This window comes from Bufo gargarizans, chromosome 4 (assembly GCF_014858855.1).
Source record: "Bufo gargarizans isolate SCDJY-AF-19 chromosome 4, ASM1485885v1, whole genome shotgun sequence".
Taxonomy (NCBI): domain Eukaryota; kingdom Metazoa; phylum Chordata; class Amphibia; order Anura; family Bufonidae; genus Bufo; species Bufo gargarizans.
In genome coordinates this window covers 220,513,328-220,535,270 of record NC_058083.1, presented here as the reverse complement: position 1 = coordinate 220,535,270, position 21,943 = coordinate 220,513,328, and the positions used below count along the sequence as shown (strand labels likewise).

General features: G+C 41.9%; 1 protein-coding gene across 7 annotated transcripts in view; it reads right to left on the bottom strand.

Moving 5' to 3' along the window:
• Positions 1-21,943, bottom strand: part of MYOM2 (myomesin 2) — a 419,263-nt gene that overhangs the window by 377,734 nt on the left and 19,586 nt on the right. For 5 of the 7 annotated variants that reach the window (XM_044289251.1, XM_044289247.1, XM_044289250.1 and 2 more), the window contains 3 exons: positions 13,507-13,717; positions 7,908-8,065; positions 1,126-1,218 (listed from right to left, as the gene is read on the bottom strand). In XM_044289251.1, coding sequence (XP_044145186.1) covers positions 1,126-1,218; positions 7,908-8,065; positions 13,507-13,717 — 462 coding nt within the window. The remainder of the gene's footprint in view (positions 1-1,125; positions 1,219-7,907; positions 8,066-13,506; positions 13,718-21,943) is intronic. The other 2 variants (XM_044289249.1, XM_044289254.1) reach the window with 1 other exon arrangement.

The following is a 21,943-nucleotide window of genomic DNA, read 5'->3' as shown; positions in this document are numbered from 1 at the left end:
CTGATTTGGGCTAGCAAACTGCTTGTAGTGTCATTTGTATAAGATAGATAGATATGGTAAAGATAGATAGATAGAAGATAAATATGGGATAGATAGATAGATAGATAGATAGATAGATAGATACTGTAGATATGGTATGGGATAGATAGATAGATAGATAGATATAGATAGATATGTGTATATAGTTGTAATGAGCACCAGTATATTGTTATCACTGCTTGAGAAAGATCCCATTGAGAGGATAGAAACGTTGCTGTTATTTGGTGAATAAATCACACTATTTTTGGAAGTGCGGTGGAATTTACTTTTGGTCGATTAGAAGGTTGGTGGATCGCCCCTGTAGCCGCTGGCACTCCTTTATATTTACTTAATGCTGTGCTGCCCGCCTTTCTCATTTTTGTAGATAGATAGATACTTCTACAGGAAGTCCTGTCCACAGGATAGGATATAAGTATTAGATTGGCAAGCACCCTGGTCTGTCAATGGAGGTTTGTGTAATTCTGGAGAATACTTCTGGTGATGGAGCTATTCCTAAACAGAAGACTGTCTGGTGTGTGTTGGACCCAGTTCTGATATTAATGGCATAATCTAAGGATAGGCAATCAATATAAAAATCCCACAGAACCCCTTTAAGCTGACCATACACATTAGATCACTGTCAGCCAAACCCACCAATTTTCAGCTGGTCCAGCCAACCATCTAATGTGTATGGCATCCTCCCAGTTCTCCCACCACAGCTGATGTCAGAGGAAATAAGGGGCATCTAGCAGCAGGTTTCTCCCCTCTTACCATTAACTACATATAAATGTTTGGCCACGCCAAGCATGCATAACTATGGGAGGATCAGGAGAGATAGCTGTCAGCCGAATGAGCACTCGGTCGACAAATATGTCATGTGTATGGCCATCTTCAGTTTTACCGATGAATTGTATTCATGTATATAAAAGCAGCACAGTTTGATGCAGGAGCCTTTTCATCCCGCTACTAAACAAGCTGAAATTTGCACTTTTTGATTAACAAAAGATCACTTCCTCCCTCGGCAGTTTTCTTTTAAAGTATAATACCAGCCATGCGATAACTAGAACATACACATAATGCAAAGAATTACTGGCAAACATTATTTACCTGTATATTTCCAAGCTGTTTACTCCATATTTGCTTTCAATTCTGTACTTTCCTGGTTCACTTGCTGGGCTAATCAAACTTTCATTCTTATACCTAATGGGAAGAGTAGATTCATTTCAGTGAAGTCAATAGTATCATAATCACAGCCAAGTTAATTTTACACGGTCTCAGGGTGCATTGACATATAGTAATCTGCTTTTGTATTTCATTGCAACAAACAATTTAATTATAGATAATAGCTAGTTTGCAAGAGGCAGTGTCACCTTCTCATGCTTATCAAAATTGAATGTGAAGATAACACTATGTAAGTGTCCTGAGTTTCCAACAGCACAAAAACAAATTAAATGGGAAATTAATCTGGAAAATGAATATTCAATTTACTTTTCAATCATGTTTATTATTATTATAGTGGTAGAAACCAAGAAAGCGTTTAGGTTCATCAATAACATGAAATTAATATTTCCAGGTAGAGTCTAAATTAAAGGAACACTCCTTCCCTTTAATTACCCTGTTAAAGGTGCCACCAATCACCCAATTAACAAGCAAATTCTTGTTTATAAGGTGACAGGATCATTGATGACACCAAAATCATTGTTTCTGGGCAGCGGATCATCTTGTGTAAGCAGTAACCTGCTACCCAAAAAAGATGAATCTGTATGGGGACAAGCAATAGGGCCTATACAGCAGAGGTGATTGCTGCGTGTAAATGCAGTGTTCACCTCCTCTAATGAGCAGGCAATTATCAGGACTGAATGGCCTGTTCCCGATAATTGCCTGCTTGGTCGGTCTGTATAAAAAGGCCTATATAGGCACAATAGCTGCGGTCATCAGCAATGACAGAATATGTCCTTTGAAAACTTTTGGGTGACTTTTGGATGACAGTGTTGTTCTATTATCATAGTCTTTATGTGTGATGCAGGTGTAGCATTTTATATGCATCTGGTGGCAGCTTGGTCCCATTGTCATGAGCAGCTGAAGTCTGGTAGACAATGGGAGATCTACAGAATGTCCTCATTCAGGTAAATTCATAGAGTGTAAAAACTAAGAAGGTAGCTCTCAACCCGCGCTGATAAAGATCGTGTAGTCCGCTAAATGTATTTATTAGTCTCTCGCAAGATTGAGCTGTAGCTGGTGAGAGTAGAAAGGGGGATGTGAATGAAATTACAATAACTGCCTCAAAAGTGCGCAAGAAGGGACATATTATATCACATTCAATCAGTACTTGCCTCAATGATAATATGGGGGCGATTCAAACCAAGCCTGCACTTACTATTATCCCAGGGCGCCACTCCATTCTCCTGCTATGTCCTCCGGTATGTTCGGTCACTAGGTTATAGTAGGCGGAGACTTAGGGGACATGGTTATAGTAGGAGGAGTCTGCCCTTGTTCTCCTGGGCGTCTTCCTTCTCCTAGGCTGTAGCGCTGGCCAATCGCAGCGCAGAGCTCACAGCCTGGGAGGTTTTTTTTTCCCTTAGTCTCCGCCTACTATAACCAAGTGACCGAACATACCGGAGGGCATAACAAGAGAACGGAGCGGCGCCCAGAATTAATAGTAAGTGCAGTAAGATCCCTGGCCGCTGCTGTACAGATCATGACACTTAGTTCACAATGTTTTGCCAGATGAAAGGTCCTCTTTAAACCAGGACAACTAGATCCACAGTTATCCCTGAGGAAAAAAATCTGTTGATTTTGAAACACGTTAGTAGCAATAGTGGACCTAGGAAGCCTCAGTAATCTGCAGTGTGTGACGTCACACCAAAGACTCGTCTCCCTGGAAATCCAACAACACGGCTTTCTCACACGTGTGCGAGCGGCCGGCCGGTGCCGCACATGTGAGTTGTAGGATGCTGAAGACCTATCGTGAGATTTACATCACGGAAGCCTGGAAGTTACTTGCAGAGGTAGCGGGGAAGCAGATACAACTCAGTATGGTTTGAATTGCCCCCATATTATCATTGAGGCAAGTACTGATTGAATGTGATATAATGCCCTTTTTGCGCACTTTTGAAGCAGTTATTGTAATTTCATTCACATTCCCCTCTTTACTCACCAGCTACAGCTCAATCTTGTGAGAGACTAATAAATACAGGGTGGGCCATTTATATGGATACACCTTAATAAAATGGGAATGGTTGGTGATATTAACGCAAAAACACAAATGCAATCGCACTCTTCAAACCAGCACTCTGCCCTGCCTCTATGCTGGATGTTGAATAAGGCATTGGTGTACATTTTGGCCAAAGCGTACTAAGCCACTCACCACGTCAAGGTCGCCTTCATGAGTGGTCCCTAACGCTAGTTCCTACCTGTTATGGGCCACGACAGCCACACAAAGTCCAGGGAGCGCAGGTACAGCATGCACGCCAAGCACACTCTGCTTTTAAACCCGTCCGGTGCCATTACAGCTTTCATCGGATCCAGGGATGCAAGTACCAACATGCATGCTGAGCCCACTATATACTTATCCTGGAGCCAAATGGTTACTGGTAGGTGCTATATAAGCAGACTCAGTTTTATACTGACTTTAAAACCAGCCTCCAGGGCAGATTAACTGGTCAGGTGAGTGGCTTATTACGCTTTGGCCAAAATGTACACCAATGCCTAATTCAACATCCAGCATAGAGACAGGGCAGAGTGCTGGTTTGCAGAGTGCGATTGCATTTGTGTTTTTGCGTTTGTATCTGTATTTCGCCATAGGAATGTGCACCTGCATACAGGGTTGTGTTGACTGAACCCCCCACATTTTTTTCTTTGTAGTATATATTGGAGGCGTGGCGATCTCCATTCAGCCATGCACACCTGACCAGTTAATCTGCCCTGGAGGCTGGTTTTAAAGTCAGTATAAAACTGAGTCTGCTTATATAGCACCTACCAGTAGCCATTTGGCTCCAGCAACCCTCTTCTCCCACTCTTCACACACTGATAGCAACACCGCAGGAGAAATGCTAGCACAGGCTTCCAGTATCCGTAGTTTCAGGTGCTGTGAAGATACGAGATGTGCAGCACCTGAAACTACGGATACTGGAAGCCTGTGCTAGCATTTCTCCTGCGGTGTTGCTATCAGTGTGTGAAAAGTGGGAGAAGAGGGTTGCCTTGACAATCCAACACAATGGGCAGCACATTGAACACATTTTATAAGTGGTCAGAAACTTGTAAATAACTCATGAAAGAATAAAGTTACGTTAAAACCAATGTTTTTCTTGTGAAATTCCCAATAAGTTTGATGTGTCACATGACCGTCTTCCTATTGAAAAAACAAAAGTTGGATTCAAAATGTCCGACTTCAAAATGGCCACCATGGTCACCACCCCTCACATATACTAATGTGCCACAAACAGGAAGTTAATATCACCAACCATTCCCATTTTATTAAGGTGTATCCATATAAATGGCCCACCCTGTACATTTAGCGGACTACACGATCTTTATCAGCGCGGCTTCCGAGCTACCTTCTTAGTTTTTACACACTAATACTGGGACATAGGCAATAACCCGGGTAGAACCCAGCAGCGACATTATTATAATTAGAGCAATTTATAACGACATTGGCTCTTGGTGGCAGCCCGGGTATTCCATTCTTGACAAATTCATAGAGTGAAGTGGATTCTTCTTGAATCAAAGGTAACTTTAAGGTTAAAACAACACGTTTTGGACTTAGTCCTTCTTCGGAGCATTTTTTTTAACCGGAAGAAAGACTTAGGCCCCTTTCGCACGGGCGTTGCGGGAAAATGTGCGGGTGCGTTGTGGGAACACCCGCGATTTTTCTGCGAGAGTGCAAAACATTGTAATGCATTTTGCACTCGCGTGAGAAAAATTGCGCGTGTTTGGTACCCAAACCCGAACTTCTTCACAGAAGTTCGGGCTTGGGATCGGTGTTCTGTAGATTGTATTATTTTCCCTTATAACATGGTTATAAGGGAAAATAATAGCATTCTGAATACAGAATGCATAGTAAAATAGCGCTGGAGGGGTTAAAAAAAAATAATAATAATTTAACTCACCTTAGTCCACTTGCTCGCGTAGCCGGCATCTCCTTCTGTCTTCATCTTAGCTTTTTGTAGCAACAGGACCTGTGGTGACGTCACAGTCATCACATGATCCATCACCATGGTAAAAGATCATGTGATGGATCATGTGATGACTGTGACGTCACCAAAGGTCCTTGTTGCTACACAAAGCTAAGATCAAGACAGAAGGAGATGCCGGCTACGCGAGCAAGTGGACTAAGGTGAGTTAAAAAATTTTAATTTTTTTTTTAACCCCTCCAGTGCTATTTTACTATGCATTCTGTATTCAGAATGCTATTATTTTCCCTTATAACCATGTTATAAGGGAAAATAAAAATGATCGGGTCTCCATCCCACTTGCTTGCGGATGCTTGCGATTTTCACGCAACCCCATTCACTTCTATGGGGCCTGCGTTGCGTGAAAAACACACAAAGAGGAGCATGCTGCGATTTTCACGCAACGCACAAGTGATGCGTGAAAATCACCGCTCATGTGAACAGACCCATAGAAATAAATGGGTCAGGATTCAGTGCGGGTGCAATGCGTTCACTTCACGCATCGCACCCGCGCGGAATACTCGCTCGTGTGAAAGGGGCCTTAGTGGGTCATTTATTAAACAGAAATACCACTATATTCTGGGTATTTCTGGCGCAGATTGAAGCACAAAGGTCATTTGCAGTGCAATCTGCAACTTTTCCCGACTCACGTCAGGTTTTAAAAGGTGGGTGTGGCATGGGCAGGGAAGGGGCGTAGAAAATGGTCTAAATGTTAGACAGCTAGGAAGCTGTCTTACATTTAGAAGCTGCTGTGAATCCGCCGAAGTGATGTAGAAGTCAGTGCCTCTTCATAACTTCGTCGGATCCACCTCCAGTGCAGGGCTTTATTAAGAACAGCATCTAAAACTTCGGTCTTAATAAACGTGCCCTTTAGTCTGATTAAAACATTATTTTAAAGGGGTTCTTTCGGAATTAATAAAAAAAATAAAAATACTTACATATTACTTTATTATAAACACATTCCCAAATATCTTTCATTATTTATAATTACTTTTTATGGTGCAATCATCCAGGGAAATAAAATGTCTGCCGCTCTATTAGTGCACACAAAACTTGTTCTAATGGCACAGCAGGATGGGTTATTTCTGAGCTAAAGAGCTGCCTCAGCTTTCCTCACTACTCTGGCTGTCAGGAATTGCAATCCTACATAAAACTGATAAGATCTTGAGCTGTGTGTTAGAACGGCGCTCCGGAAATGAAAGCTGAAGTGCAGAGAGAATAGACAGGTGGTGCTTGTGGCTAATGAGCAACAGCAATTGTATGTAGTCTGCTACATTACCATTGTTTTGTCCAATGCTTGCCAAACCACTGTGCCAACTAACCAGTTTACCCTTGGGCTATTCCTGAGAGTGTTGTGCTGGTAGTCCCCTGATTTTCACCCTTCATCCTCTATACAGAGATCTGGTCTTTGCTGCAGGAGAGTCACCAGACTGCTACCTCTAGGAATAGTCCCAGTGTAATTGGCAGCTAACCAACAGGGGTCAGTGACACTGTACAAAGAACCAAGTGATATAGCAAAACATATAGACAGAACCAGCCTGAGGTGAGGCAGGCAGAGTACATGCAAATCTGAGAAACAGTCCTAGGACCAGAGCAGTAGACACAGGGTCAAGATCCAGGCAACAGGCAGAAGAGGTACACACGCAGACCAATAGACAAGGGTAACAGGCACATGTCAGGTGGCAGACAGACAAACTAAGAAGTCAGACAGAACACCTTCCTCAGACAAAGTGCTTATACTTTAGGTCTTTCACAGCATCCAGCAAACTAGAAAGACCAGAGAGAATCTGTTGCGCAGGTTGCCTTGTCCATCCTTTCTGTACTTCCATGTAGCTTAATTCCTAAACACACAGCTGAAGATCATATCAGCTGCATGTAAGATTGTTATTCTAACAGGCAAAGCTTAGAGGATTGCCGAGGCAGCTCTGAAGTAGCTAGTCTTGCTGTGTGATTAAGACGGGTTTTGTGTGCAATAATAGTTCAGCAGCCATTTTTCCCCCTGATCATTGCCACCTAGAGAAAACAAGCCATTATAAATACTGGTAGATTTCTGGGAATGTGTTTACAATAATAAGTAAATACAAAATAGAATAATACTTATTATATAATAAGTAATATTTCAGTATGTTCAATCATTTTATTTTATTATTTCCTAGAGAACCCCTTTAAGTTTAAAAGTAAAACTTGATTTAAGATTAAGAATGATCCTTTCATGACAGCACTGTAATCAATTTTACTCCACTGTGTGAATGCTCCACTGACGACGGCTCCAGCTCAGCTCCTGGGGAAGATCTGTAATTGCAGTCCAAATACCAACATCTGACAAAAGGTTAAAAAAAACTTGAAAATTGTTGTGCCTTCTTCTGAATGGGTGAGTGCACAAGAATCCTTACATACTAAACTATTTGCTTTCTCCTCTTTTTCTTCACACATCACACATCAAGGTGGATGGAGATAAGCAGAGCTCCTTAAGACAGTTATACTGCAGATAAACTAATAAAATATTACATAGAAATAAATACACTCAGTGACGCAGGGCTGCTGGAATCGTCCATTTAATTCCAATCTATATGATGTTCTAAATCATTCTTCTATTCAATAGATTTCTATCATTTTCAATTACTAATACGTAGACAGTCGCTTATCTACACATATGTTACTTCTATATTTGTTACTATCTTTGGAGCTATGTATGGTAATGATTTTTTTTGTACTCACCACTGTACAAGAGGTGTCGGATATCCTTGGACTGTAAAGAAAAGCTTCACAGACATGCCTTCCCAAACAGTATGTGATCTGAGACGGACCAAGATATCTGGAGCACGGCTTGTACATTCTTCATGGATTAGCCTCTGTAATGCCAACTTTTCCTCTACCTGAAAGAAACAACAGGGTGAAGTTGGTAATCATCCGGTTAACCTTCCACATATGTCACCTTCACGGCAGGGTTGCCAACCTGATTGTTTCAATTTTTAGTCAACTTATTTAAAATTTGCAGACAAGTAATAATTTTAATGGATGAATTTGAAGACTGCGATACCGGTGGTCCATGCTCTCCATGCTTACCCCATCTCCCGCTCCAGTGCCCATTGTGTCCCCCAGTTAATTCACAAAGGACCCCTTGGCAAATGCAATGGCGTGATCCCAGGGAATTTATTTACTTACAATTATTCAGTTGGCTATTAGATGCCTTTATTTTGCTTTTGCCTCTTATTAGTTAAAACATAGCTTTTATTAGCAGTTTGTTTTAAAGGAATTGCAAAATTGCTAGTGAGACTGTTTAAAAATATCAGCAGGTGGCGCAGCTTAGTTTATCTTGTTTATTTCATCTAATGAGAAAGCCTTCCCCTATTACATATATCTCCACAGGGGAATATGGACATGCAGCATTAGGTATTATGCCCGTTCGTGCGCGCTTCAACCGGTCCTTCTTTATCTGCACTGTCACTATATGATATCAACTGCTTTATAGATATTCTAGGTTGTTAGTTCATGCAAAGCTACGCTATATTCAATTTTGACTTCCCGTGCTCGAACTCTGACTGCTTACTGGATTTGACCCTCAGCTGCTGGACCTCTACTGACCTCTTTTGTTGACCTCATGCTGCGAGACCTTTCGATTGATCATAGGATTGAACAAACTCTGCCTGCCTGTCCTTAGCCTGTCCTTTGACTAGGATTTTGCCTGTCCTCTCAGTGCTTCCCAGCTTCCCACCAGTAACCCATCTGGGTCAGCTGTCATTGAACACAGAATACTGACACAGTGGGTCCACAATAGCTGAGTTACAAAGTCAACAATAAATCCTAAAATAAGTGCTATACACCCAGAATACTACCATGAAGACATTAACAGCATTTACTGTGGTCGGTAAAATGGTGAAAATTACAGTCAAAATAATCGAATAGAAAAGTCCCTCCAGATTTTAAAAATATCACAGATGCTGGGGAAAAGTGGAGAGTTTATGGACTGACCAGCAATGTACGGACCATTGGTGAACCCTGCTTCATGACTATTCTTTTTTCTAATTTGGAATCTACTTTTGTAAGATATTGTGAGGACAGGTAAGTTAGTGAGAACACCTGCCCATGAGAAGCAAATAGAAAGCTCTCTTGATACGCGATAAATTGGTTTGATAGTTCCTGGTGAACACATGTTGAACCCATGTCAGAGCTCCTGCCTAGCTGAGAGGTGCAGTAAGTGGCAGGGGGCATCACTTGCATATGCTGTTTGAGGTGATAAATTCCAGCCACGATCATCACTTCAAGATGCCGCACATACCTGGAAACTTTCCTAATGTATTCACTAAGTGATCTAATTTAAAACATTTTTCTGATACTGTGAAAAGTCGACAACCAGTCAAATTATAATAACATCATTGGTGTCAGGTTTGACCTGTGAGTTTCCACTTCCCAAAAGTGTCTCCTATTACTGAATTTGGGTACCTAACCGAACCCTCAATGAGTATATTAAAGAGAACCTATTGCCACTCCTGACATGTATGTTGTAGTAACTACTTGCATTTCTCATGTAATAACAGTTCTGGAGCATCTATTCTTACGACGCTATGATGTGCCATTCCTTTATTATTCCTGCTAGAAGTTATGAATGAATTCCCAGCAGTCAGTAATAAAGCTCCACCCGGTAGAGATGTGTCCTGCCACAGTCTGACACAATCCAATTAGTGCTGCCAGTGTCAGACTGTGCAAGGACACCCCCCAACTGGTACAACCCAGTTGGTCCTTAATTATACGCTGCTGGCAACTCTTTTATAAACTGCTAGCAGGAATATCAGAAAATTCACACAACATGCGGGTACATGAAAAGATGCTTCAGAATTGGCATTACATGGGGAATGCAGGTAGTTACTAAAACAGACATGTCAGGAGAGGTGACGGGTTTGTTTTAGAAAGAGACCTGTCTGAAAGTTTTTTCGAGGATTTTTAGGTTATTGATTTATTTTATTTTTTCAAAGCCTAAAATGTAGCTATTCATACTATTGTACTAGGTACTGACCCATTCTTAAAGCAGCTGTTCAGACTGTGTTTAAATCGGTTTTTAAGTTGTATAGAAGTAGATATTTTACAGTATACCCATTTTAAATATTAATACTTTTCCTCATTAGTAAAGTAACTGCTGGTAACCCTGGTTCCTCCCTCAAGCTTTAAAAGGAGTCACCAACCTGACCGGTTTTAAACAGATCACATAGTTCAGTGGGACACAAAGACATGACACAGATGGTACCTTTGTTTCGTTTTTCAGATCATCCAAATCGCCCAAAAAGTACTTTTTATTATATGCTAATGAGCCGTCACAAGTGCCCAGTGGCAGAGAGTTTGCTGAAAGGGCCCAAGTTCCCCTGCCTCACTCGTGCCTAACTCCGTCCCTTAGTAAACTCTGGCGAGCCCTGTGGCTCTGTGACATCATATTTCCCTATAAGCCATTCGCTCATTGCTGCTGGGCCCGGACATGTGCAGTGCAGTGCGCATGCGCCTATTTCACGCCAGTAACTGGCACATGCGCACTGCATATCTCTGTGCCTCTGCACATGTCCGGGCCCAGCAGCGATGCGCGAACGGCCAATAGGGAGATATGATGTCACAGAGCCACAGAAATGGCCGGCGCTTACTGAGGGGCGGAGTTAGGCACGAGTGAGGCGGGGAACTTGTGCCCTTTCAGCAAACTCTCCGTCCCTGGGCACTTGTGACGACTTATTAGCATATCATAAAAACTACTTTTTGGGCGATTTGGATGATCTGAAAAATGAAACAAAGGTACCATCTGTGTCATGTCTTTGTGTCCCACTGAACTATGTGATCTGTTTAACACCGGTCAGGTTGGTGACAGACTCCCTTTAATCCTTCTTTTTCATGTCAGTAAAAAGTTAGGTACTGTATATACAAGATGCACTCTGGGACTGGAAGGTGAGGAGCTTATTGAAGGGAGTGATCCCACATAGAAGGTTTAAGACATCACAGCATTGTCTAAGGGTGATGCAATATTTTTATATACAGTTTTTATAGTGTCCATTTTCAGATACATTCTGAAATGACTATATGATCTATGGGAGATGCAACTTATTCCAGAATGTTTTGCTCTTTTTAGACCATAAAATTAACCTATGGTTCACGAAAATAATCTCACATTAGCTGGAAAAGGAACAGAGCACTTAAATTGTGCCCTCCTTTTCATCTTTTTAGATGCAGATTTATAAATTTCTGGGCTCCTTTTATGCCATCCAAGATGGCCGCACCACTTTTTAGACCATCTGATGTACACTGTGCATCAGTAGCCCAAGACATATACTACTTGTCTGTCCAGCCCCACTCTCGGATTGGTCCGTATTGTTCAGTTAAGTAGTGCTGGCCAATCCAAGGGTAGTAGGAAGTGACTTGGGCTACCAGTCCTGTGTGAAAAATGGATGAAGATAGAACATGTTGCAATGTTTCCTCAATGGACAGACAGTTAGTGAAAATCATTGATGCCCATTTAAATGAAAGGGTTAGGGCTGTATTACATTGGCAGATTGGGTTCATAGTAACGCTTGTTAGTGATGATCTGGCAGTGTAATGTGGCAGTGTAATCTGGCAATTGGAATTTTTTGCAGGTTTAATAATCATTGTTTGCAGGCATCAGATCATGCTGTGTAATCACAATCTAATGCCGGCAATCAACTAGACAGCATGGGGATCGATATCGGGCCTCACTAATCCCTTCCCCTGTCTCTCACACACACTAGGGTCAAGTTCAATGAATCCGATTAACCCTTTCATGCCCAGCGCCGTACATGTACGGCGCTGGGCCGGTGTTTAAAGATGGCGCCCACTCCTGCCTGCTGCGGGCGCCATAGCCACGGGTGGCCACCTGTTTCTTCTAGCAGACACCCGCGGCTAATGTGGGAAGTATAAAAAACCCTATGGGAACTATAAAAAAGTGTAAAAATAAAACATAAAAATTCAAATCACCCCTCTTTTCCCAAAATAAAAGAATTTTTTTTTTTTTTTAATACACATCATGGGTGTTGCGATGTGCAAAAACGCCCATAGTATAAAAATATATTCCCCATATGGCAAACAGCAAAATGGAAAAAAAACTTCCAAATGGCCGATTCACTGTTTTTGGTCGCTTCACTTTCTAAAAAAATAAAAAAAATAAAAAGTGATTAAAAAGTCATACACACCCCAGAATGATATCAATGAACAGTTCAGGTCTTCCCATAAAAAATGAGCCCCCATACAGCTCTGTACACATAATTACAAAAAAGTTATAGGGGTCAAAATATGGCCACCCAAAAAATAAAACAGATTTTTTTTAAAAAAATTTAATTTTTTTTAACACTATCAAAATGCAAGAAAAACTATTGCGAGATTCGTACTGACCTGTAGAATAAACATAACTGGTCAGTTCTGTCGCACATCGAACGTCGTTAATAAAAACCCCATAAAACTGTGGTGGAATTGCTTTTTTTTTGCAATTTCACCCCATTTGGAATTTTTTTCCCGTTTCCCACTACATCATATGCAATATTAAATGGTGGCGTTGGAAAGTACAACTTGTCCTGCAAAAAAAAGCCCTCATATGGCTATGTGAACAGAAAAATAAAAAAGTTATGGCTCTGGGAAGGCAGGGAGCTCAAAACGAAAACGCAAAAAACAACAACCTCCGGGCCTTAAGGGGTTAATTTGTGTGTTTTTGGAAACTTTATACCCAGTGGAAACCTACACCTGAACCCCAGCACTGCAAGTCAGCAGTTCTAACCACTAAGCCAGGAAGTCTCCTTGTGTGTCTGATCCTGTATTTCCCTAATAAAATCCAGGTCATTTAAAGAAGTATTTGGGTAATAACTCTTACCATAAATGCAACTCCCTTATACATAAGTGGTCCACTTGAAGGCTCCCACTATCTCAAGCATACTATTGTGGTTTTATCCTTTCTGCAAAGGCGTAACTGGGCCCCAATGCAAAATCTATAACAGGATCCTTCACCTACCATGTGCCACTTATAATACTGTTAACCTATTATGTGATAGAGAGCCCTCTGGAACCTCTCAGGCATCTAGGCTATTTTAGCTAATATATGCTATGTAAGCTGACAGCAAGGATCATGATGAATCTAAGGAGGCATTCTTTGTTTTAGAAGATCAATTGCCATGACTGCTCTATATAAATAAGAAGTGCCGAGCTGTCTTGCAGTTTCTGATCCTATGAAGCAAGATATTAACATTGCCCTATGCTCTTATGTTCATATACTCATGCAACTCTAAATGATCAGGGCATAGTTCTAAAATTGTGTATAGGAGGAAAACAATGACTGACTTACCATCCTTTGAATAGACACTTTATCGAGCTGTTCTCTTGCCAAGGCCCGTGCGATGCGAACATCTTCTTCTAAGAAGGCAAGCTCTCTGGCATAGTGAACACTTCGGTCATAGCCTCTATGTTGCTGCTGAGACCTGTGCTCAACTTGTTGCACAGCGTGTTGCTCAGCATGTTGCTCAGCGCGTTGTTCAGTACGTAGCTCCTGTATCCTACTGTTTGAAACATGCAATGATTTAAAAAAAAAAATACTAATATTTCACATAAGACTTCACTGGATTACTATTTTTAAAATTCTGTAGTCCATGCTTTGAAGGAAACACTGTGAACAAACACAGAACACAACACAAATGCTACATAAACTAGACTTTATAGTGTTAAAACAAAAATAATGGAAAAGATGACAAGATTTCATGAAAGCACCAAGACAAAGATCCAGAAATGTCAAGCCATAAAGGCTTTTCCACTCCTTTTAAATACAGTATCTGGTTGGCTGGAAGTTCTGGAGCTACACAGCTCTGTCCATTGTGTAGTGGACGGAGCTAGCTACCACAGTGCTGCTCCTATTAAAGTGAATGGAACTAGCACTATAGTAGCCAACTCCATTCACTAGACAATGGACAAAGCGTTATAGTTATGGCACTTATTTATGGAGCCAGAGCTACTCCAAACCAGCTCATAGGCAATTGTGCGGAGTGGTCGGACCCCCACAAATCAGATATTGATGGCCTATCCTGAGGATAGGCCATCATTATAAAAAGGGTGGACAACACTTTTAAATAAATAACGTGTAAGATATACATATATATGGACAGTTCATCCTAGTTATTGAAGCATACACCTTACAAATTATAAACAGAGACAAAGGCTGCATAAAAACTTGGGATACTATAACTCAACAGCATGCAACAGTAAAGTTACAATATTAGTCTACCATAAAGCCACAATGCATTATTCATAGTATATGCTAATGCATTAGCAACAGATATTTTTCAGTAGCACATAAAAAATAAAGTATGTTGCATTTGTATTCTTAAGCATGAAACCTTTAAGTACAGAACCATATGACGTGAACTACATCACGTTTGCAATCAGTTGGATTGGTTTGTAATGCTTTCAATTGAATTTACATGGCTCCCGTGAGTTTAAGAGGAAGAAGTCAAACATAAAGAAAAATGATAAGATGGATGATTTGCACAGTGATGAAAAATAAGTATAAGAATAAGGCTACTTTCACACAAGCAGCAGGATGGATCCGACAGGCTGTTCACCCATCCTGCCGCTATTTCGCCGGACTGCCGCTGAGCCCCCATTGACTATAATGGGGACCGGGGGGGCGGAGCTACGGAGCAGCACGGCTGTGCACGGCGAGAGGCCGCTGGACTAAAAGTACTGCATGTCCGACTTTTTAGTCTGGCAGCCTCTCACCGCGCACTGGGGATGGAGCGGCAGTCCGGCGGCACAGCTAGATAGCGGCAGGACGGATCCGACAGGGTGAACAGCCTGTCAGATCCGTCCTGCCGCTAGTGTAAAAGTACCCTAAGAAAATAGGGGAAGAGAAAGAAGGATGAGGAGGAAGAAGAAGGAAAAATACAGGGATGAAGAAAGAGAAGAATGTGACCAAGGAGGACAAAGAAAGCAGAAGCAAAAGTGGGACGATAACAGAAAAAGAGGGGGAAGAAAATCAAACAAATATATAAGAAGAAGCAGAAATATAAGAATAAAGAAGAAGAAGAAGAAGAAGAAGAAGAAGAAGAGGAAGAAGGAACAAGAAGTAGAATGTCAAGAAATGGGAAGAAAGGGCTAGAAAAAAAGGAAAATAATAAAGAAGGGAAATACAGAAAATAAATATTAGATTCTTCTTGTTTTCAGTGGAGCCATCCCAATTCTTCCAATCTTATTTCTATATATCAGTCTTTGGATTTAATATGGCTATAACATTGCTTGTAGAGACTTATACTTACAGGTCCATTTGGGCAGTGAACCAAACAAGGTACAAATGAGATACATTATATAAATATGGACCTGTTGTATTTACACTGATATGACTACTCGCCTTGCCCAAAGTTTAAAGAGCATCTGACATGGAAATGCTGTTTTCTTTTACTTCCTTGCTATTGGATCATTCTAGAATGGTATGGCATTTTCTGAAGTTTCCTTTCTTAAATGACTAATTTCGAAGATCTGTTTAATTCTACTTGTGTGTCACAGTAAAAATGGTTACTCATCAATGGGTTGATATGTGACTCCACATACACTGTAGGGCAACAATAAATGTGATAGGTGAAAGCTCCTACTGAAGCTCTAGCCATTTTAAAGAGGAATTATAAAACTGAATCTGGTATGCCTAACACAACATATTATATAATTGATTATAATCAAAAATGTCACAGTGGCAAATACTCTTTAACCCCTTAAGGACACAGCCTTTTTACACCTTAGGACCAGGCCATTTTTTGCAAATCTGACCAGTGTCACTTTAAGTGCTGATAACTTTAAAACGCTTTGACTTATCCAGGCCGTTCTGACATTGTTTTTTTCGTCACATATTGTACTTCATGACACTAGTAAAATTAAGTCAAAAAAATATTTTTTTTTGCACCAAAAAATACAAAATTTATCAAAAATTTTGAAAAATTAGCAAATTTCAAAGTTTCAGTTTCTCTACTTCTGTAATACATAGTAATACCCCCAAAAATTGTGATGACTTTACATTCCCCATATGTCTACTTCATGTGTGAATTATTTTGGGAATGATATTTTATTTTTTGGGGATGTTATAAGGCTTAGAAGTTTAGGAGCAAATCTTGAAATTTTTCTGAAATTTACAAAAACTAAATTTTTAGGGATAATTTCAGGTCTGAAGTCGCTTTGCGAGGCTTACATAATAGAAACCACCCAAAAATGACCCCCATCTAAGAAACTACACCCTCAAGGTATTCAAAAGTGATTTTACATATGTTGTTAACCCTTTAGGTGTTGCACAAGAGTTATTGGCAAATGGGGATGAAATTTGAGAATTTCATTTTGCTGTCTAATATTTCATTTTTACCCATTTTTTCCACTAACAAAGCAAGGGTTAACAGCCAAACAAGACTGTATCTTTATTGCCCTGACTCTGTAGTTTACAGAAACACCCAATATGTGGCCGTAAACTACTGTACGGCCACACAGCGGGGCGTAGAGTGAAAGGTGCGCCGTATGGTTTTTGGAAGGTTGATTTTTATGGACTGGTTTATTTACACCATGTCCCATTTGAAGCCCCCTGATGCACCCCTAGAGTAGAAACTCCCTAAAAGTGACCCCATCTAAGAAACTACACCCCTCAAGGTATTCAAAACTGGTTTTACATACGTCGTTAACCCTTTAGGTGTTGCACAAGAGTTATTGGCAAATGGGGATGAAATTAGAAAATTTCTTTTTTTGCCTTATTTTCCATTTTAACCCATGTTTTCCACTAACAAATCAAGGGTTAACAGCCAAACAAGACTGTATCTTTATTGCCCTGACTCTGCCGTTTACAGAAACACCCAATATGTGGCCGCAAACTACTGTACGGCCACACAGCGGGGCGTAGAGTGAAAGGTGCGCCGTATGGTTTTTGGAGGGCTGATTTTTATGGACTGGTTTATTTACACCATGTCCCATTTGAAGCCCCCTGATGCACCCCTGGAGTAGAAACTCCCTAAAAGTGACCCCATCTAAGAAACTACACCCCTCAAGGTATTCAAAACTGGTTTTACATACGTCGTTAACCCTTTAGGTGTTGCACAAGAGTTATTGGCAAATGGGGATGAAATTAGAAAATTTCTTTTTTTGCCTTATTTTCCATTTTAACCCATGTTTTCCACTAACAAATCAAAGGTTAACAGCCAAACAAGACTGTATCTTTATTGCCCTGACTCTGCCGTTTACAGAAACACCCAATATGTGGCCGCAAACTACTGTACGGCCACACAGCGGGGCGTAGAGTGAAAGGTGCGCCGTGTGGTTTTTGGAGGGCTGATTTTTATGGACTGGTTTATTTACACCATGTCCCATTTGAAGCCCCCTGATGCACCCCTGGAGTAGAAACTCCCTAAAAGTGACCCCATCTAAGAAACTACACCCCTCAAGGTATTCAAAACTGGTTTTACATACGTCGTTAACCCTTTAGGTGTTGCACAAGAGTTATTGGCAAATGGGGATGAAATTGGAAAATTTCATTTTTTTGCCTTATTTTCCATTTTAACCCATGTTTTCTACTAGCAAAGCAAGGGTTAACAGCCAAACAAGACTGTATCTTTATAACCCTGACTCTGCCGTTTACAGAAACACCCAATATGTGGCCGTACACTACTGTACGGCCACACAGCGGGGCGTAGAGTGAAAGGTGCGCCGTTTGGTTTTTGGAGGGCTGATTTTTATGGACCGGTTTATTTACACCGTGTCCTGTTTCAACCCCCCTGATGCACCCCTGGAGTCGAAACTCCCTAAAAGTGACCCCATCTAAGAAACTACACCCCTCAAGGTATTCAAAACTGGTTTTACATACGTCGTTAACCCTTTAGGTGTTGCACAAGAGTTATTGGCAAATGGGGATGAAATTGGAAAATTTCATTTTTTTGCCTTATTTTCCATTTTAACCCATGTTTTCTACTAGCAAAGCAAGGGTTAACAGCCAAACAAGACTGTATCTTTATAACCCTGACTCTGCCGTTTACAGAAACACCCAATATGTGGCCGTACACTACTGTACGGCCACACAGCGGGGCGTAGAGTGAAAGGTGCGCCGTTTGGTTTTTGGAGGGCTGATTTTTATGGACCGGTTTATTTACACCGTGTCCTGTTTCAACCCCCCTGATGCACCCCTGGAGTCGAAACTCCCTAAAAGTGACCCCATTTTGGAAACTACGGGATAAGGTGGCATTTTTTGGGGGAGTATTTTTAGGGCAAATATAATTTTTGGTTGCTCTATATTACATTTTTGTGAGGCAAGGTTACCAAAAATAGAAATTCTGATATTTCATCTCCATTTGCCATTAACTGTTGAGGAACACCTAAAGGGTTAATAAAGTTTGTATAATCATTTTTGAATACCTTGAGGGGTGTAGTTTCTTAGATGGGGTCAATTTTAGGGAGTTTTTACTCTAGGGGGGCATCAGGGGGGCTTCAAAAGGGATATGGTGTCAATAAAAAAGGCCATCAAAATCGGCCTTCCAGAAACCATGTCGGTCCTTTCCTTTTGCGGCCTCCCTTTTACGGATACAGCAGTTTACGACCACAAATGTGGCGTTTCTGTAAACTGCAGTATCAGGGTAATAAATTTTAACTTTTGTTTGGTTGTTAACCCTTGTTTTGTTACCGGAAAAAACGGACTGAAATGGAAAAGTGCCAAAAATAGCGGTTTTGGCACCGTTTTTTTTTTTTTTTTTTTAACCGTGTTAATCTGGGTAGTTAGGTCATGGGATATTGTAATAGAGGAGATTCTTACGGACGCGGCAATATCTAATAAGTCTACTTTTTTTTTACAATTATTTAGGTTTTTGACTATATTATCTTTTTTGATACAACATTTTTTTTTGGGTATCTCTAAAGTCTAAGTGTCATTTTTTTTATTTTCTTTTAGCAAATTATCTTATGTGGGGGCTCATTTTTTGCGGGATGAGCGGACGGTTTTATTGGCACTATTTTGGGGGCTATATGACTTTTTGATCGCTTGCTATTAAACTTTTTGTTATGTAAGGTGACAAAAAAAATATTTTTTTGCACCTATTTTTTTTTTTTTTTTTTTACTGTGTTAATCTGGGGGGTTGGGTCATGGGGTATTTTTATAGAGGAGATTCTTACGGACGCGGCGATACCTAATAAGTCAACCTTTTTTTACAATTATTTAGGTTTTAGACTATATTATCCTTATTGATACCCTAAAAAAAAATTTGTATCTCTAAAGTCTAAGAGTCATTTTCTATTTTTTTTTTTATCTGATTATCTTATGTGGGGGCTCATTTTTTGCGGGATGAGATGACGGTTTTATTGGCACTAATTTGGGGGCTATACGACTTTCTGATCGCTTGCTATTAAACTTTTTATTATGTAAGGTGACAAAAAAAAACATTTTTTGCACCTTTTTTTTTTGTCTGGACCGTGTTAATCTGGGGGGTTAGGTAATGGGGCATTTTTATAGAGGAGATTATTACCGACGCGGCAATACCTATGTCTACTTTTAATAAATTATTTTAGTTTTTTTGGGTGTCTCAAGTCTGAGAACCATTTTTTTTTATCCGATGTCGGTGCTAAATTGGGATATAAATTTAGTACTCCATGGAAGTGTGATACTCCCTGAAGCAACCGTCAATGCAGAGGCCCGGATGATCGGGGCAAGTGTCGCACTGAGTAGTCGTGTCCTTCCGTATCCCCCTCCTGCGACACACTCTGCACTTTTTTTTGGGTTCGTCCCTTCTTTCCAGTATGGGGGACCACACCTGGAAAGTGTTGGCCAGGGACGATCCGGGCACCTACAGTTCCCGAGGTACTCCGGCCTGCTCTTTCCCGGTCCGAAAAGATCAGGGCCTTGAGGACTGCCTCATAGAACTGGAGGAATGTCCCTGTGCTGCCAGCGCTTCGGGATAGTACAAAAGAGTTGTACATGGCAACCTGCACCAAGTAGACCGCAACTTTTTTGTACCATGCCCGGGTTTTGCGCATGGCGTTATATGGCTTGAGGACTTGATCAGAGAGATCAACTCCTCCCATATACCGATTGTAAGCGACGATACAATCGGGCTTGAGGACCGTTGCCGCGGTACCTCGCACAGGGACAGGGGTGATGCCGTTACCATGAATTGTGGACAGCATAAGGACATCCCTCTTGTCCTTATACCTGACCAGCAACAGGTTTCCAGTGGTAAGGGCACGGGTCTCACCCCTGGGGATAGTTACCTGGAGGGGGTGGGCAGGGAGGCCGCGTTGATTTTTCCGCACGGTCCCACAAGCGGACGTGGATCTGGCGGCAAGGGACTGGAACAAGGGGATACTGGTATAAAAGTTATCCACGTAAAGGTGGTAACCCTTATCCAGCAGTGGGTACATAAGGTCCCACACAAGTTTCCCGGTAACACCCAGAGTGGGGGGACATTCTGGGGGTTGAATCCGGGAATCTCGCCCCTCGTATACACGAAATTTGTAAGTGTACCCTGAGGTACTCTCACAAATTTTGTATAGCTTCACGCCATACCTCGCCCGCTTGGAGGGCACATACTGGCGGAAAATGAGTCTCCCCTTGAACGCAATGAGAGACTCATCAACCGCGACCTCTCTTCCAGGTACATAGGCCTCCATGAATTTGGCCCCAAAGTGATCGATGACCGGCCGTATCTTGTACAGACGGTCATGGGCAGGATCACCTCGGGGGGGACATGCTGCATTATCGGAATAATGCAGACATTTCCGGATGGCCTCAAACCGGGAGCGTGTCATGGCTGTACTGTAAAGTGGGGCCTGGTATAGGACGTCCCCACTCCAGTACAGCCTGACACTGGGTTTTTTGACCAGGCCCATATGCAGCACGAGGCCCCAAAATGTCCTCATTTCGGCTGCACTGACCAGCGTCCAGCCACCGGGCCTGGCCAAAAAGGAGCCCGGGTGTTGAGCGACGAACTGTTGGGCGTACAGATTCGTCTGCTCCACCATCAGATTTACCAGTGGGTCACTGAAAAAATGACAAAAAAAGTCATATTCAGTGTAGCCCACTGTGGAAATCTGGATTCCTGATTGGCCTACAAAATTGGGCTACACCAGACAAGTTCACCGGCAGGGGGCTCTGGTGGATTTAACTGGTGGGCCGGGAAACCAGTACGAGCCCCAGAGCTGCTCGTACTAGTGTGGGCCACAGGGTCCCTAACATGGCGGTCCCCTTGCTCCGCCTGGCGGCGTCTCCGCCGCCTTGGGGGCTCATCATCATCGCTAGATGATGAGGAGGATGCGGATGACAACAGGAATGTGGGGTCATCCTCATCCTCACTGGGACTCTCGGAGTCAGAGGCAATCTGGGCGTATGCCTCCTCGGCCGAGAACGTCCGGCGGGCCATAGGGGAGTGTGTGTCTGCGTGTATATGTGCGTGTGTGTAACTCTTTATTTTGTGTGCGTGTGTGTGGGGGCACGGGTGTTCACGAACTCACCCTAAAACTAACAGAAAAAAAAAAAAAAAACTAACTAAAAAAAGGGCAAAAAATGTGGGGAAAAAAATTCAAAACCGCTGATCAACCGTCCGAAGTTGATCAGCGGTGGGGTGTGCGATGCGCTAACAGTGGCCGGACACTAAGTGCCGGCCACAGTCAGCGTACACGAAAAAAAAAAAAAATGCACCCCAAAAAAGGTGGGGGGGGGGGCAGGGGGTGGGGGGGCAAGTGGCAGCACCCCTGGGGGGTCTAGGGTCACACAGCTGTGCTGTGGACCCCAG